This window comes from Dermacentor variabilis, unplaced genomic scaffold (genome assembly GCF_050947875.1).
Source record: "Dermacentor variabilis isolate Ectoservices unplaced genomic scaffold, ASM5094787v1 scaffold_12, whole genome shotgun sequence".
Lineage (NCBI taxonomy): Eukaryota > Metazoa > Arthropoda > Arachnida > Ixodida > Ixodidae > Dermacentor > Dermacentor variabilis.
Window position 1 is genome coordinate 42,615,782 of NW_027460280.1, and position 17,292 is coordinate 42,633,073.

The 17,292-nt window shown below is 46.7% G+C and overlaps 1 protein-coding gene across 5 annotated transcripts in view; it reads left to right on the forward strand.

The window, feature by feature from the left end:
• Window positions 1-15,345, forward strand: part of ApepP (Aminopeptidase P) — a 58,722-nt gene extending 43,377 nt beyond the window's left edge. For all 5 annotated transcript variants that reach the window (XM_075676432.1, XM_075676434.1, XM_075676433.1 and 2 more), the window contains one exon: window positions 10,426-15,345. In XM_075676432.1, coding sequence (XP_075532547.1) covers window positions 10,426-10,545 — 120 coding nt within the window. In that variant the 3' untranslated portion in view covers window positions 10,546-15,345. The remainder of the gene's footprint in view (window positions 1-10,425) is intronic.
• Window positions 15,346-17,292: the final 1,947 nt, after the last annotated feature.

A 17,292-nucleotide genomic window follows, 5' to 3' on the forward strand; every position in this document is an offset into this window, starting at 1 on the left:
GCCACCACATGTGCGCGAAATGCAGTGCAAATCAACACCTTGCTGAATCATGTGAAAACACCTTCCACTGTGTGAACTGTGATGGGAGCATGCCGCATACTTGTGGTTGTGCCCATCATGGAAAAAAAAAAAAAAAAATTTTGACAATCAAAGTAAAAGAAAATATCTCATTCAAGGAGGCACACAGGCAGGTGTCATAGCTGCCCAAGAACAGCTTTGCCGATGTGGCACGCCATGGGGCAGCGACACAACAGCTTCTGGCGACTGTCCGGCCTACATGCAGTGAGCTGCCAGTGATGCCATCCGCCCCCTTGGCGGCTGTAGCTAGCACTGCTCCGCCGCCCCAGCATAAAGGGCCATCAACCTCCGAGCTGGTGGCCTCAAAGGGCTCGTCTCCCGAGACGAGTCCTTCACGTCAAGCACGGCGCTCGCAAGAGGCGTGGGACGTAGCAACCGGCCAGACAGCGTCTCCATCGCCTAAGGGGCAGCGAGGTTCTCACGATCACTCAAAAAAAGAAAAAAGAAAAAGAAAACGCACAACAGGGCCCCAAAGGGGCACTGTAAATTATGTTAGTCTTCTTTCACGAGAGATGTAGCACACACTGTCTGCAATATAGATACACAGATACTACAATGGAACGTCAGAGGACTTCATAACTTTGACGACAACCAGGAACTCGTCCATAAATGTAATCCGAAAGTGCTGTGTGTCCAAGAAACGCGCTTAAAGCCTATGCAGTCTTTCTGAAGCAATATGCCGTTTTCCGTAAAGACCGTGACACTGCTTCTGCCTCATCCGGAGGTGTAGTTATAACCCTAAATAAGTCGGTTACCTGCCAACAGTTTGCCCTTCAGATGCCCCTCGAGGCTGTACCAGTGTGAGCAATTTTACTTTACAAGCTGATAACCATTTGCTCCGTTTACACCGCTCAGCTATCACCTCAGTAAAACAGAATTTTACAGCCTCATCGACCTGTTCCCAGAACCATACATGATCACCGGTAATCTTAATGCTCATCACACTCTTCGGAGAGACTTGCGATGCGAGAGGTTGGCTCATAGAAAACTTCCTTGTGAACTCTGGTGCATGCGTCTTTAATAAGAAGGAACCAACATATTGCAACGTTCATCATGATTCATATTCTCATCAATAGACATATCAATTGGCTCTCTCTTTTCCCTGATTTAGAATGGCATGTCATCAAAAATTAATTCGGGAGTGACTACTTCCCAGTAACTCTAAACCTAGTAACACACCGTGACTCCCCTCTGCATGTCTCTCGCTGGAAACTAGCCTCAGCTGATTGGAAATATTTTAAAGAATCCACCTATTTATCACGAGATTTTATCAGTAATATTAGTATAGATCATGCTGTATCATATCTTACCGCTTTTGTTACTGACACTGCATAAAAGTTCATCCCTCAAACAGAAGGTTGTTCAAGTGGGAGACAACCTGGCGTGGTTGCTCAGTGGCTATAGTGTTGGGCTGCTGAGCACGAGGTCGCGGGGTCGAATCCCGGCCACGGCAGCCGCATTTTAATGGGGGCGAAATGCGAAAACACCCGTACACTTAGATTTAGGTGCACATTAAAGAACCCCAGGTGCTCGAAATTTCCGGAGTCCTCCACTACAGCGTGCCTCATAATCAGAAAGTGGTTTTAGCACCTAAAACCCCATAATTCAATGAAATTTTTTTTTAAAGTGGGAGACAAGTTCTCTGTTAGAACAAGGACTCCAGGCAAGCTAAAAAAAAACAGAACAAAAAGAAACAAACCATGGGCCTTCCTGTGCCAATATCAGCTACGGAAAACTTTGTTGAATAGACAGATTCCAAAATTGTGAGCGCCACCTGCAGGGAAAACGCAGAAGCTTCCACCACGCCATTTGGTTGGAAAATAAGGCCTAGGCTAGCGTGCAGTCCATACTCCGTGTATCGATACGACCTGCTGCGTCGTTTCATTGCTTTATTGAATTGGTTTCAGTCAGTGGTTGAGTAATGATTGAAGAAGACAATACACCCCTCCCGTTTGCGCACACGGAACATCTCAAAGTGCTCCATAACCAACGTGGCGTTTAGCGATATCTGTCCTCGAACACTTCAACCGCTCGTCAGGCGCATCAAGGCTGGGTGCTACATGACGAAGGCTACGTGGGAAATCAAATTATAAGCTTCCCCACAGCCGGTTCAAAAGGTGGACTGACTGGTACGAGAGAGAGAGAGAGAGAGAGAAACAACTTTATTTGCCACTGTAGGGTAGGAAATTAGGGCAGGTAGGCCTATTGTGGCTCCCAGGTGGGGACGACTTCTTGGGCCCACGAGACGAGTGCGAGTTGCATTTTCTTGTCTGCTCTTGTAAGCAGCTGGTTCCAACCCTCCTCCTCGGAGGGAGCTGGCAGTAATGATTGTGGGGGAGGGTTACCCTCGCATCCCCAGAGAATGTGTGCCCGAGTGGCGAACACTCCATGGTCGCACTTAGTACAGACGGGGTCGTAATCCCCTCCAGTGATTAAATAAAGCCTAGAATGACATAGAATGAAATCGGTCTGCAGTGTGCGAAGCATGGTGGCTTGTGCTTGGTCGAGGTCGGGGTGGGGAGGCGGTACACGCGTCTCGTCTCCTGGTAGAAGTTGGTAATGTCAGCATAGAATTTAGGGGCCTCTGCGAGCACATCCGGGTTCGAGGGGCCGGCCTCCCGGTTAGTTAGGCCTCGGGCTAAACCGTCGACCCCTTCGTTCCCAGAGTTTCCCGCGTGAGCAGGTACCCACACTAAGCTTACAGTTCTGTCGAGAGCGCAACCGCGTAGGATGTGTGCAGCGCGGAGACAGAGTGAGTTTTTTGAGAAATTTTGGATGGCTTGTTTAGAGTCGCTGAGAACCGTGCGTGTGCGGGGATCCGCGATGGCTAGCGTGATCGCGACCTCTTCGGCAGCGGTGGAGGAGCGTGTGTGCACTGTAGCGGCACTGATGAGAGTGGTGGTTGGTGTCGCTACGCAGGCTACGCATGTGTTAGTCGCATTTCGCCGTGACCACGTACATGGCATGTTTGTCGGCGGAGTAGGTGATCTCTAAGGCTTGTGCCTTCAGTTGGCGGCGCCTATCATGGCGACCGGGTAGCGTATTGTTGGCCATGGGTTTGATGACCAGCCAACTGCAGACTCCAGTCGGGAGGGGAGCAGTGGGGTGGATGTCACCTGTAGGGTTGATGTTAAGACGATTAAGAATGTAACGACCGTGTTTGGTGCGAGAAATGCGGTGTATCTGTGCAGTGTGTGCCTCTATCAGCTCTGTGAGGGTGTTGTATACTCCCAGCTGGAGGAGACGCTTTGTGCTGGCGGACTGGGGCAGTCCCATTGCCGCCTTGTACGCTGAGCGGATGATGCTATTTACCGCCTCTTCGTCTTTGCGGCGGAGGTGGTAATAAGGGTATATGTAGACAATCCTACTAATGAGGTAGGCTTGTGTGAGGAGGCAGAGGTCGGTCTCCCGCATTCCCCTGCGGCGAGTGGCAATGCAGCGGATTAGGCCGTTGATTTGGTGGGCTGTGGTTTGGAGGCGTTGGATGGCTTCCGAGTTCTACGTGTGGTTCTGCACCAGCATGCCTAACACACAGGTGGCCTGTACGGGGTGGGTGGCAGTGTGGAACGTGATTGGCTCTTGAGGGTCGGGGACGGGTTGGCGAACACGTCTGTCTGGTATAACTAACAGTTCAGACTTGATGGGTGAACAAACGAGACCGTTTGCCTGCACGTAAGTGTGGACGGTGTCGATTGCCTGTTGAAGTGAATCTTGTATCTCCCCGTCCGAGCCAGAGTTTGTCCATAAGGTGATATCGTCGGCGTATATTGAGTGCTTAATGTGGGGTATGGTGTCAAGAAGTGTGGGAAGACCTCGCATAGTAATGTTGAATAGGAACGGGGACAAAACAGCTCCCTGTGGTGTTCCCCGGGTCCCCATGGTGACTTTGTCACTGCAGAGGTCTCCAATGTGGAGTTCAGCAGTGCGAGTGCTTACATTCATCTGCAAGAGGTTGGTCAGTATAGAAGTGTGCGACACGTTGTTGTACGCTTAGTTACTGACGTCGAGGCCGAGAATGGTGCGTGTCGCCCGGATGGGACCCGGGTTGAGTATGTCGTGTTGTATCTGCCACATGATGTCCTGGGTAGAGAAGAGAGTCCAGCCCGGAACCCAAACATGGTGGTAGGAGAGGAGATCCTCCTTGTCTGCGTGAGTGTGGGGTCTGTTCAGAACTACGTGCTCCATAACCTTCCCCAGGCATGACGTGAGCGAGATGGGCCGGAGGTTGCCCAGATTGAGTCGTTTGCCTGGTTTGGGTATGAAGATTACCTTGGCATGCTTCCAGGAGTCTGGAAAGCTACCTTCATGCCAGTGGTGGTTGAAAAGGTCCGCAAGTGCTGCGACCGTCTGGTTGTTGAGGTTGCGGCACATTTTTTTGGTGATACGGTCATCGCCGGTGGCCACGGTAATCTTGATGCGGTTGAGAGCGGCGCGAACTTCCTATGCCATGATGTCTCTGTCCATGTCTGGGAGTCTTTGTAATTTAAGGGGGTGGGAATATCACTGGAGGTGTTGATGCCTGGTACAAGCGACGCGCAAGCAGTCCACGAAGAGAAATACGTATACGTGGTGTCAGCGTGGTACATGACCGGAACCTGTGTTAACAGCTCCTCTACAGTTTATACATAACACAATATGTTATATAGAGCCAAGAAATGATGTTTAGATACTTTCAAAAATTGATAATATAACATCAAAAATTTCTTTATACTCAGATCATTAACTACTGTATTAATGCATTTTTATTGCCTTTAAGTTTCAGGTCATGATAACTTTTCAGTTAACAGAAATGCTAGTGGACCACATTGTTGCACAGCAATGTAATGATATGTTTCTGTTAAGAGCAAATACAGTTGACTGCGCGATTTAATGCATTGACTTCACAAAATAACTCGCATGCTGCATTTACATTAGAAAATAATACCAGTGTGGCCGCATGCAACTCAAAGCAGCGCACAGCGCTAAGTCATGTGCACACACACAAAAAAAAAAAGAAGGAGGGGGAGAAAGTGGGGGGGGTTCGCCTCGTGATGTCCTGTTAGTGTGCATACCAAGGAAACCTATGAAATACGGCTAGCGATGGTACATATGTTAAAACATGCGGAATATGAGCGGCGGATAACAAGCTAGCAGATGTGACAACAAACCACCTTCACGTTGGCACGACGATGTGTTGTAGACCTTATGCAAGCGCCTATGATGCCAAGGCAGCGTAACGAGTGACAGCCCCAGAACTATTCAGAGCTAAGTGAACTCGAATAAACACCCTGACGGGATCTTACACTCCTTTCACAGTCCCTGTGCATGGGGACATAACATCTTGACCCACAGGGCAGCAATAAAAATTTTTTTCGCAGCACGTTCGTCTACTTAAGTTTGCAGTCCCTTTGCCTTTTCACGCAGCGGTTGTGGCACTGTACAGCAGTCTCGCTCGGAGTCTTGCTGTATGTGGTCACTGTCTGCACATAGTCCGGATGATTTATCAGCTTCGATGGCTGGGGTACGTTTGACAGTGGGAGGTTACGACACGATGGTCACTCGGAGTTTCTTTCTTTCTTTTTTTTCAAGAAATCTTGCTGGTGATGAAGTGTGCTGTGCCCTGCAGATTCGCTGCCACAATGAGCCATCCACGTTTGCACGCCTCGCTGCAGATATCCACAGAGCCCTCTTGGCATACATTGTTGCAGATGGAAATCGGAAGTAGCTAGAATTTCTGTTTCCATAGTAGTAGTTCTTGCACTCGAAGGCAACACAATTACCCGGCATACAAAAAAAAAAAGCACAACCATCAGTTCTTTCGTAGCAACACCGTCCGGAGTAGCCGCGTTGCCCCGAGTTGTTTTCCAACCAAGTCTAGTTACGACAACCACTGCAAGGGGAACTCAAGCCACGCCGGATTGGCACATGCGCAGAAAGAGTTTTGGAATCGGTCAATTCAAGCAGTCTAAATCGCAGGGAAGGCGCACACAACAGGCTAGAAAAGCAAGCTAGGAGCGGCTTCTTTTGGGAATCAATTCCTGTAACCAAGAAACTGGAATGCGCTCAGGAGGCTGAAGGGGCAGCAATCGCATCTGCTGCCCTTGGTAAATAATCAGGGAAACAGGTTGGAAGACCAGGCAGATGCTCTTGGTAAACATTTTGAGTATGTATCTAGCTCCGCACACTGTTCAGACATTCCTTAAGTACAATGAGATAGAAAAACACAAGACGCTGGACCACAAATACAGAGGAAATTATCTATATAACCATCCATTTAACATTGCTGAGCTTGGAGCAGCGCTGAATGCCTGCAAAAGCTCTGCGCCGGGAGCAAACAAGGTCATGTATGACCTGATCAAGAACATGCACATGGACACGCAAATTACCTTGCTTGCACTACTTTATTATAACATTTCGTCAGCCGGATACCTTCCAGCAACATGGAAAGAAGCTATCGTTGTCGCAGTTTTGAAACAAGGTTAAGACCCACCCTTGGTAACAAGCTACTGTCCAGTAGCGCTTACAAGCTGCCTATGTAAGAGTTAAAAAAAAAAAAAAAAGATTGCCATCTTTTGCATTTCATAGAATCAAACATGCTTGATCCCTACCAATGTAGGCTTTGAGAAGGCCGGTCCACAAACGACATCTTGTGCGCATTGAGGCAAATGTTTGCAATGCATTTGCCCATAAACAGTATTTGTCAGTGTTTCTAGATATGGAAAAGGCCTATGACACAACATGGCACTACGGCATTATCAGAAACTTATTGGGAATGGGTATTTGTGGCAACACATGCTTAGCATAATTCAAAGCTATCTTTCACACTGTACTTTTTGTGTTGGAATAGTACTGCTCAGTTTAGGTTATTTACACAAGTAACTGGGGTGCCATAGGGTGGCATACTTAGCTGTACACTTTTTATTGTTAAGGTGAACTCTTTATGCTTGTGTATTCCACAAAGTATGTTTTATTCATGATATGGCGATGATGTGCAGATTGGATTTAAATTTTGTAATGTCACAGTCTGTGAATGACACGTTCAGTTTGGGCTGAACAAAGTATCAACATGGGCAAGTCAGAACGGCTTTAAGCTGAATTCCCAGAAAAGCTCCTGCGTCCTCTTAACAAGGAAGAGGGACCTTATCCCAGAGCCAAGTATCCAGCTCCATGGTCAGCACTTGCCTTTGAACAGACAGCATAAATTTCTTGGTGTTGTACTTGACTTTAAACTTGCACTAATTCCACATATAAAGTATCTGAAAGCCAAATGTTTAAAAACAAGGAACATACGTAGTATTCTTGTGCACACGACATGGGGCAGCGACAGGGGTCACTTAACGAACTTGTATAGGAGCCTCGTATGATCATGTCTGGATTATGGTTCCATGATGTATCACTCTGTCACTCCAAGTGCATTGAAGATTTCGGATCCTGTTCACCACTTAAATATTCGCCTGGCCACAGGTGTCTTCAGAACAAGTCCAATACAGAGTTTATGTGTAGAATCCAATGAGTCCACATGCAAAGAACAATAAGTGTCAATATTTCCTCAAAGTGCACTCTAAACCTGAACTACCCTGTCATAAAACTGTTAATGATTTGACAGCTGCCACACTATTTCAAAACAGACTTGAAATGAGAAAGCCTTTCTCACTACATGTGAGGAAACTGAGCGAGGAAATGAATGGCGCACTACATGTGCATCCACTGATGGCTCCAACAAGCCTGTTAACACCGTGGCAACTGTTAGAATGCGACACGTAATTTGTCGAAGTTTCAAAGCATGCTCCAGAGATGCACATCCGTATGCACTTTCTGGAACTCCCGTCGAAGTACTCCTGTGCAGAAGTTTATACCGATGCGTCAGTCACCTATGGCATATCCTATGTGGCAGTCCGGCCATCCTTCTTGGAATGCAGTGTTCTGCACACAGAGACTCGCATGACAAAAAGCTGTCGTATTTAGACTCTCTAAGCGTAGTAAGCACTTTAGTCCCTTTACAGAAACATAATATGCTTGCACAATATGCTAGCAGACGAACTTGCTACATCCATAACAACGAGAGCCTGTAACTCTACCATAGCTATCCCTCCCACAGACTAGAAGCTCTCCTTGCGCAAATAGCTGAGAAACTTTTGGCAAGCCATCTGGTACCTTGAAACCGCTAATAAACTTGATTTTGTTAAGCCTCACCTATGAAATGAGCCTTCAATAACAAAAGCACGACAAACTGATGTCATGTTCTGTGGACTGAGAATAGGACACGCATATGGTACTCATTCTTACCTGAACCTGCACTCTGTGGTGGAGTGTCGGGAAGCAGAGGCTGAATGAAAAAAGCACTTTCCTCTAGCATGCCGATGCCACATTCCCCTTCATCCATCATTGTTTCTTGGAGCAGAACCAATTTTTGATAATAAATCAGTCTTAAATTTTTTTACAAGATGTCAGTTTATTGCGCATTGTAAGCCCATGAGATTCGTAGCACATCCTCTTTGGAGAGGCTGATGCAGCAATAGTAGTGACCTGTGTGGCACACTCCTCTGGTCCCTTGAGCTTAAGGGCCTTGGTAAGGCTGTAGTGCTGCTTGTAGTGACATAGCACATTGCTTTCGGTATGTACAATGGACTCTCTTTAATTGGAACTTAAAGGAACCAGGGAAATTAGTTTCGTTTATCATAAGTTCTATTTAATGAGAAACATTGCAGAGAGCATTGCATGAATACAAAACCAACCAACCATGAGGATGGCATTCCATTTAAGCGGCAGTTCCGTTTATCGTGATTCCACTGTACATCGTTTCTTCATAGCATATGTCATGTATCATTGTCTAGTTTTATTACAAATATATGTACTTTCCAACAAATATTTTTTAGGCCTCTATACAGCAGTGTTTCATACACGTCTCGATATTCATTATTCATTTACCAATGGCAATCTATTATCATAGCCTTTGCGCTCTTTGGCCACATGAGACCTGTGCTCCAATAAACTCCAATCATTGTCATCATCATCCTCTGATTAATCGAAGAAGCCTGTAGCTTCCACAATGCTTCACGAAACTACTAAAACAAAGTATAGGTGCAGATTTTAAGGGTTGTGCATACCTGCTAGGTCTTCCAGATTGCTTTTACAGTGTACAGGTTTTGACTATTTTGTTCAGTTGATGATGAAATCGTCTAGAGATTTGACTTGCTGATAATCAAGCGCAAAGACTGTCGTGCAGATTTAAGGAAAGGGTATAACTGGACCAAATTGACATTGCTGTCATGGAGTCATAATGTGATTAATGCACCATTTCAGCCGTGCAGCAACTATAATTTTTGTGACCATAGCTGAGCACAGAATGAGAGTTGCTAAATAAATCATTCCGTTTCAAGGCCCACAAACTGTTGCAAGAAACATAGCCTTAAAGTTAAGGAGAAAAAAATTAGTGTGTTGTATATCTGAATTATAGGATGTCTTTTTATGGGAGTGCACCTGTGAGCTACAATTTTTGCACTTTATTTTGTTTTCTTTATGAATAGACAGTGTATATATAAAGCCTCTCACCATAGAGGCAAATAATATCAGTGCCCCTATCTCACTATGTGCATTTTACATGCTACCTAAAGGCACAACAACAAGCTGAGTATTCTGTCATGATGTCTTCCACTGCTCACCTCCTTTGTTGTACGTTTCCAACACTTCTCTGTCCACTAGCCAGCCAAATGCTGCAGGCATAAGGTGCTGCAATCACAGCAGCCAGTGTGGTGTCATTGTGGTGTGTTCATCACTTGAAACTAGAAAGAAAGTGGGTCTGGCCTATTTAACAGCTGAAAGAGTTTAAAGTTGCAGAAGAATAGAGAGGTGCTGGGCAGCATGGCTGCTGTTGAATGCAACCAATAAACTTCTCTAACGTATCAGTAGGATGGATAACTGAACTAGGCTGTAGCACACACTGGATAAATATAACTCTGTAAAGAAATGAAGCAGTATTGCTTCTCTAATATTTCGTCAATGTGCCATGAAGGTGCAGTTAACATTAGTGCTTCTGCCTACCATGAAGCAGTCAGTACTGCTTTATTAGCCAGTGCTGTGGTTGCCATTCACTAATACAGATTTCTATACTGAATTGTTGAAGGTAGCTGTTGTAGTTTCAAACACTATTATTCTGTGTTTTACAATCTGCAAGGGGCCACCTTTTGTGTACACTACATAGTGGCACTGGCTAAGAGGGTTTTTTTGGCCACCATACAGAAAGTTAGTCATTGCTGCTTCTCTAACATCAGGCAAAAAAAAACAAAAAAAAAACAAGGCATCCTGTATTTTGCAGATGTTTGCAGTTGGCCACTGTTGAGTACCGCATGCTTGCATTTTGTGTTCCAGGTGGAGTGGCTTGACACATACCACCAAGCCTGCCGGGATGTCATTGGCCGTGCTCTAGAAGAACAGGGTCGAGACCTTGCTCTCCAGTGGCTGCTTCGAGAGACCCAGCCATTGGGTTAAAAGAGGGACGTCTGGGAGCCTCTGTGTTCGGTATCGTGCCAAAGGGGTAGTTTTGGAGACAGGGTTTAAGTTTCTCTCTTTCATGCCAGTCGTCCATTGCCCAACATCCCCCGTGCATTTAGTGAGAGACCCGGCTTTCGGGACTGTATTGTTTCTGCACCCCTTACTTACCTGCCCCGTCTGAGGTGGAGGGGCATCATGTGCTGCCTCGCAGCCTTGCGAGCTCTGGTCTGCACAACAGGCACTGCTGGTGTATACTGAGAGTGTTCCCCGCAAACACCTGACCATATGTCAAAAAGCGACAGCGAGGGCGTATCAGAGCTTTTGGTGTTGGTCGTGTTTCTTGGAAGCGGGAGAGAAGCGACACTCTTGCCAGTGTGTGCACAAAGAGGCCTGTTGGGAGTCATTTTTCAAGGAGGGAGGATGTGATAACAGACGTTTTTGTCGGGTTTCCTAGAAACCCCAGGAGCATTCATTGTTAGTGATGTCCAGTAGGTCCCTGCAACAGGGCTTCGGGGAACTGTTGAGCCTGGCTCAGCATTTGCACAAACTGCAGTCATTTTGTATGTCCTTATTTTAGGATTTCTACGCACCTTGCCATTTTTGCTGACAAAACCCTGGGCTTGGAAGGGATGCTACTGCATTGCTAGTCGGTCCTTGGGCAGGAACGCAGGCGGGAAGGCCAAAGCAAAAGTGGACAGAGCAAGTTTTGCATGTGAAATGAAACAAATCAAATGGTGTTTGTTCAGTCTACTGGGTTATGCATTGAAAGTGACCCAGAGCAATAAAGTATTCATGTCTGGTTCTTGGTCACATAGCAGTAGCTGTGTCTGTGGCCTCAAAAGAGAGAAAGCCTGGACTTCCCTTGGGTTTTGCAATGCGTAATGGCGTAAATGCAAAGCAGTACTATGAATACTGCCATATGTTAGATGGCATTGTTGACAAAGAACCGTAAAACGGAAATATTGCATTGTGGCATATATGCAGTCATAGCTTCTTTCTCTTTTTTTCTTTAATGTCCTTGGCTTGCATCAAAATGCATCCCACTATGTATTGGGCATTTACAAGCTTTGGCTGTGGAGAAATGTGCTGCATCTGTTTATTTTGTTTTATTCTTGTGATGTATTGTGTCTTCATTTCTACGAGTCATGCCATAGTTTGGTGAATGTCTCTCATTTGGTCTGTCAAGTGCAGACGAATTGTGGCCATGTGCGTTTTTCAAGTTGTGCATTTCATCAGCTACAAGTACACCTGAGTGTGCTACGCTTCATGCAATTTCATTAGGAGCCCATGAAAGTGCATGTGTGTACAGTTACGTTGTCAGTTTGTGCTGCCATTATTACATCTTTTAGAAAATTGTAAATTATTGTGTTGGTTAGACAAGAATGGCAAACTTAATTTCCTATATAAGGGCATGCTTTTTTTTTCGCTTTGTTTGCCACGCAGCATACTTGCTTGCCACGGCATACGTGGCATGCTTAGTGCATTTTTTTTATGTCAAAGAGCTCTTTCCATTCATGGGGCATTACTTTTTTTGGGGACGGTGAGGGAATAATTTTTAATAAAGACATTCCATTCTGCATTGTGTTTAGAAGCTTGCAGTCAGGTTATGTGCACAGCAGATGCGAGACCACTGGTGGCTTTTCTTTTTTCTCATGGTCGTGGTTTCTGGCCTGTATTCTGCAAGGTGATGTGGTTTTGTTGATCATCTGCCTCTGTTGAGACAGTTTGTCAGTAATTCAATCAATTGTTTCATGATTGAGCTAGTCAGTGATGCACTTAGGGGGAGCTGCTATGTGCGTAGGCACATGGTACAGAGTATTTTCATGGGTCACTCTGCCAAATATCCTGCAAGGTATGGGCCAAAAACTGCTGTGGAGGGTGGGCAGGCACACTAATTCACAGCCAATCGGCGTGACTTTAAGAGACATTATTTTTTATACCTGCAAGGAGCTGCGTTTTCAGATGTATAACCTGCCTGTGGTTGTTCTGGCCCTGCTTGTTTCAAACACACTACCTCTGAACTTTTTGCGAGAGCTGAATGGTTGGCAGCCTTGCAATTATTGATGTATTACACAGCATTTTTAGTGCTGCTCTAGGTGGGACTTATTCTTTGGCATCTGCACATTGTGTAGAAGGGGCTGGGGTTGCTTTTCAGATTTTCAATATCCCATCCCGTACGGGTAGTAGCAGCAGTGCAACTTGAGAATGTGTCTCAAGCTATGTGCAGGCACCTCAAACAACTGCTATGCGCAGACCATTGTGGACTCTGAAACAGAGTGCACATGCTGCTGTCCTTTGGTGTTATGTGCATAACAGTGTGTTCTCATTTGTTGTCTAGCAATGTAGTGCCTTTTGTTTCCAGGATTATCCTCTTGTGCAGTTCAACTGCCAGCAGGTGCAGCAAAACCTTTAGAACCTCAGATTAACAACTAAGGACCTCATTTGAGCTTTGAATTGCTACCTCGTCTAAGCAAAGCCTTTGCCTACTCTACTGGGCTGTTTGGTGGTTTTGATGAGACCATGCAGGGCAATATATATGAGCCTCTATTTAAAGGCCATGTGGGCAGGATGCGTGTAATTTTTGGAGAACTGCTTCTTTTGAAACTTTTACATTTTGCTGGGTGACTGCAGCTCCCATTGCAAACACAGTGCTTTCTGCTGCATCTACCTCCAAATAGACTGGCCGTCTAACTCCTTTTGTGGGGAGTAGACGTGGTTCCTAGAAGCTTGGCTTTGGCCACTGCTTTCTAACACAGATATACCTCAAGCAACATAACTACCCTCATTTTGCAGGCACATTCTTGCCAGATAGCTCAGGCAGCAATCTCCTGAAATACCTCAGGCACTGTAGTTTGTTGTGGGTTGGGTTGTGGACGTTGTGGTACCTCTCAGCAGCCATTAACCACTGTGTATGTGTGCGTGTGTGTGTGTGTATACGTGTTTCCCCTGTGCCAATGACATGGCCCCAGAGGTCGTGCACTTGTTAGCCTGTCGTGTTGTTTGTGGGGCCTTCCTGCCGGGGAGCGCATACGGGTGGGCCAAAGCAACCGCACTACCTCTCATAGCTATTGGCGGGGACTGCAGTCACCCAGCATCCACAGTGTGCCCTCTGTGGTGTGATTTCTGCTGTGACCTTTGAAGTGTGCCCAGCTGTGTGCCGTCGACCGGGGTGGTTGGCTGGGCGGTGTCCCCAGGAGTGGAGAGCCAAGCTTCCGCTGCCTGGGGTGTCGCTCCTCAGAGGGAAAAGGGGGGCTCTAGCACCTCCTCATTCTCTGTCCACCTAGCAGCTGACCATCAGTGTCTTCCAGCAGAAAAAACATGTTTGTCTTGTTGCTGTTAGCGTGATGTAGAGGCAAGGAAATCACCCGTAACGCATATCACACAGTGGAAAAGTGTACAAGACAGGAGCAATAATTGTGTTAACATTCAATGGAAATCAGTGTTGCGTGTTTGTTTGTATATTAAGAGCAGTCAAACTGCTGTAATTGTCGTCTTAGCTGAGCAGCCCCTGCAGACTGGGAGATGGAGAGCCTGCTTTCCCCTTTTTCCATCACCTGCCTGCCCTTCTTTCTCCTCTGCCTCAGGCACTGTCCCTCTGGACAGCCAGAACGACTTCCCGTTTTGTAGCACGTCGGGTGGGACGTTAAAACCACATGCGACCAGCTTTTGTACGACTCTCGCTCCCTGCCATTTTTGCACTCAAGGATGATCCACACGCTGTGCACCGGCTTTGGCAACTGGTGGAGCAGATACTTGAGCACTTGAGTTTGTCCTGCTCGTGACTCTCCCACTCTGTCAGTGGGTGGCCGTGTCGTAGTTTTTTGCTGTTGTCATGCTGTCAGTGTTGGGTGTGCGTTGTTTCTCCAAATTGCCTTGGTTGTTGCTTTCTACCCTAACAACTGAAAGCCACAGGGCTGTCTCTAGCCTTGCGGCACTTCTGGGGCCTTGCCCCAAGTATTGGCACTGTCCTGTGCTGTGGCACCTCTGGTCCCTGGTTTGGCTGTGCATTGTGGCTTTGTGTCACGGTAAAATACATTGTGTGCCATGGGTAAATGGCAAAACATTGCTGATGGCAGCTTGTTTGCAGAAAAGTAGGTAGGGTGCACGGAGAAATTGGGTGAAGTAGCATACAGTGCACGCTACCAATTGCATAATCTGGCATTACATGTGCAACCTGCATGCACTAATGCAAAATTTGAGTTTCGGCTACAGTAATGAGAGTCGGTAAAGGAATTGCAAAGACAAATATTGCATGTGTAATTTGTAAGCTCAGTTGCTCTACAGGAATGCACGAATGACAAATGATTAGTACTGCAATGCTTTGCCTTTTTCCACTGGAACACCTGGAGGAGTTTGCAACTACTTTGCATTACCAGTAGCCAGTAGTTGTGTGGCTAATGGTTGTTCAGTTGTCAAAGGGCGTATGCTGTCAAACAGTTGCCCAAATGGCCAATGCTGCTCCATGCACAGCACCATAATGTTCTATTTGGCTAGGAAAGAACAAGTTGGTTCCGCGTGATGCTGGGTTGCATAGGCAGCCCTTACCAGTTTACTGATCAGTGTTGTCGCCAAACTTTGCAGCTGCCCCCCCTTTTTTTTTCTGTAGGGTCATGAAAAAAGAAACTATGCAGAGGTGATGAGTCTTTACACAGCCAGTGACTCGGTCATACTTACAAAGAAAAATGGTTTTTGTTTGATGGATAAGCAATATTTGCTCCCCACTGATGGAGATCTGTAATTTTGCTTTGTACAAATAATCAAGTGCTCTATGTTGAAATAAAGGATTTTAATGATGTAGCCAGTGCAAATATGTGTTTCATTGCTTTCGTTATCTCATGGAGGATGCCTTTGTAAAGGACATCCGAGTAGAAGTATGTCATTGTGGACAGTGTGCAACAGCACCAGTAGTCTGTGGCACTGGTTCGTGCTTGCTTACACTTGGAAGTGGGTATTGGATCAAACAAATCTCGAAGTGCTGATACAACACCGTAAAGCAGCTGTGTTGTATTTGCTAAGCAAAGAACCATCCTGTGAGCCCCCTACTTCACCAGCTTATCCTGAAAAATCTGGACAGGTTTTTTATGTTGCTTAGTACAAGATATTACTGGACAACTTGCAGAAACAAAAAATGTCCAACGATTGCGATACTCCCTAATGCGAAATATAAGCACAGCCCGGGGTCCCTTAGGCACATAGTAGGGATTGCAGAGCGGCACCATTAAATCCTCTGAGCCCTTACCACACCAACGAGCTTTGGAAGAGAGCCTTGGCCAGCTTCGACCTCGAGAGATAAAACTTTATTATGTCCTTGATGGGGTCCAGGGGTGGCGGGGGTCGGGAGACCAACCCCCAGTCCCCCCTTCCTCAGATGGCGGCCAGTCCTTGCTTACTGGCAGCGTCTTTGGCCATCCGGACGGCCCAGAGCTGCGCCTCTAGGTCCAAGCTGAGCAGCAAAATCTCCCACTGCTCGGCCGTAGTTATGATGCGTGTAGTGTTAGTGCGGTAGGTGTTGGTGGGTGGAGGCTCTGGGGCATTGCCAGATAATATGATCGAGGTCAGTGCGGGCCTCGCACGCTTTGCAGAGTGGGGAGTGTGCATCCGCGTAAATGCGGTTGTATAGCAAGGGGTTCGGGAAAGTTCGCATCTGAAGTGGTGGATTGAGATTTATTCAGTGTTTTGTGTGCTGGGGGTAGCGCAACCGCTCTCTGCAGTAGTGGAGGAGGATTTCTCTGAACGTGACCATTCGGTCCCGCGCGTGACCACGATGCAGAACAGAGGGCTGGTCAGGATCGGAAGACTCGGGAGAAGGATGATGCGCCCGGTGTGTGACCTCGAGGATCAGCAACGACTGATTGCGAGGGCCTAGGACGTGGCCCGAGCTCAAGGCATTCTGGAATGAGGACGCCTCCCCAAAGCTGCATTTACCTAATAAAAATGTTTATTCCCTCTCTATTCACTTAGCGATATATAGAAGCAAAGAATTGGAGACCGATATTGCCGCTTCGACTGGCAGTGGGTCAGTGCCTTCGTAGGGGGAGGGGCAGTATGGGAACGCTGGCATAATGAGCGGCATCGAAGCCAGCTGTAGAAGAAGACAAACGCGCGAGCAGTGGCGTGAGCGCATCCACGTGGTTACACCGTGGGATGCTGACGAACGTGCGAGCAGTGGCACAAGCGCGTTTATGCCGAGGGACCCACGAACGGGCGCCTAAGAGCTGTGTTTTAAGAGCAGGGAGGAAGGAAAGCTTGATGTATATCCAGTGGAGTGCAAGGGATCCAGTTACCCACGAGCCTTTGCCTGTGTGCCATTTTCACCACCTTGCATCCCTTTGTCCTCGGTCTTGTAACCTCGCTCATGCCTCTTTCTAGTTATCTAGACACTTTTTTAAAATGTTAAGCGAGAAACCATTGCTGAAGCAGGATGCAAACTTGGCCAGGCCAACTGCACTGGCATGTATCAGCCTTAGTCGAGCCTGCACTGCTGTGCTTGTGCTGTTGGTTGGATACGAGGGGCAAGGGGAGTCTCATTAGGCAGTTTTAGATATTGTACACCCAAAGTTTGGGGACACAACCCATAGGGTTTACAAAAGAACAAAAGCAGGACATGGCACTTTGGGCACACAATATATGAAACTCCCCATTATACCAGTGAACCACAATTTCATCATAAAATGCCTAATTTTTAGAGCTTATGATTGTATTTGAAACCAATCATATTAGGGCACACAGTATATAAAACCCCAT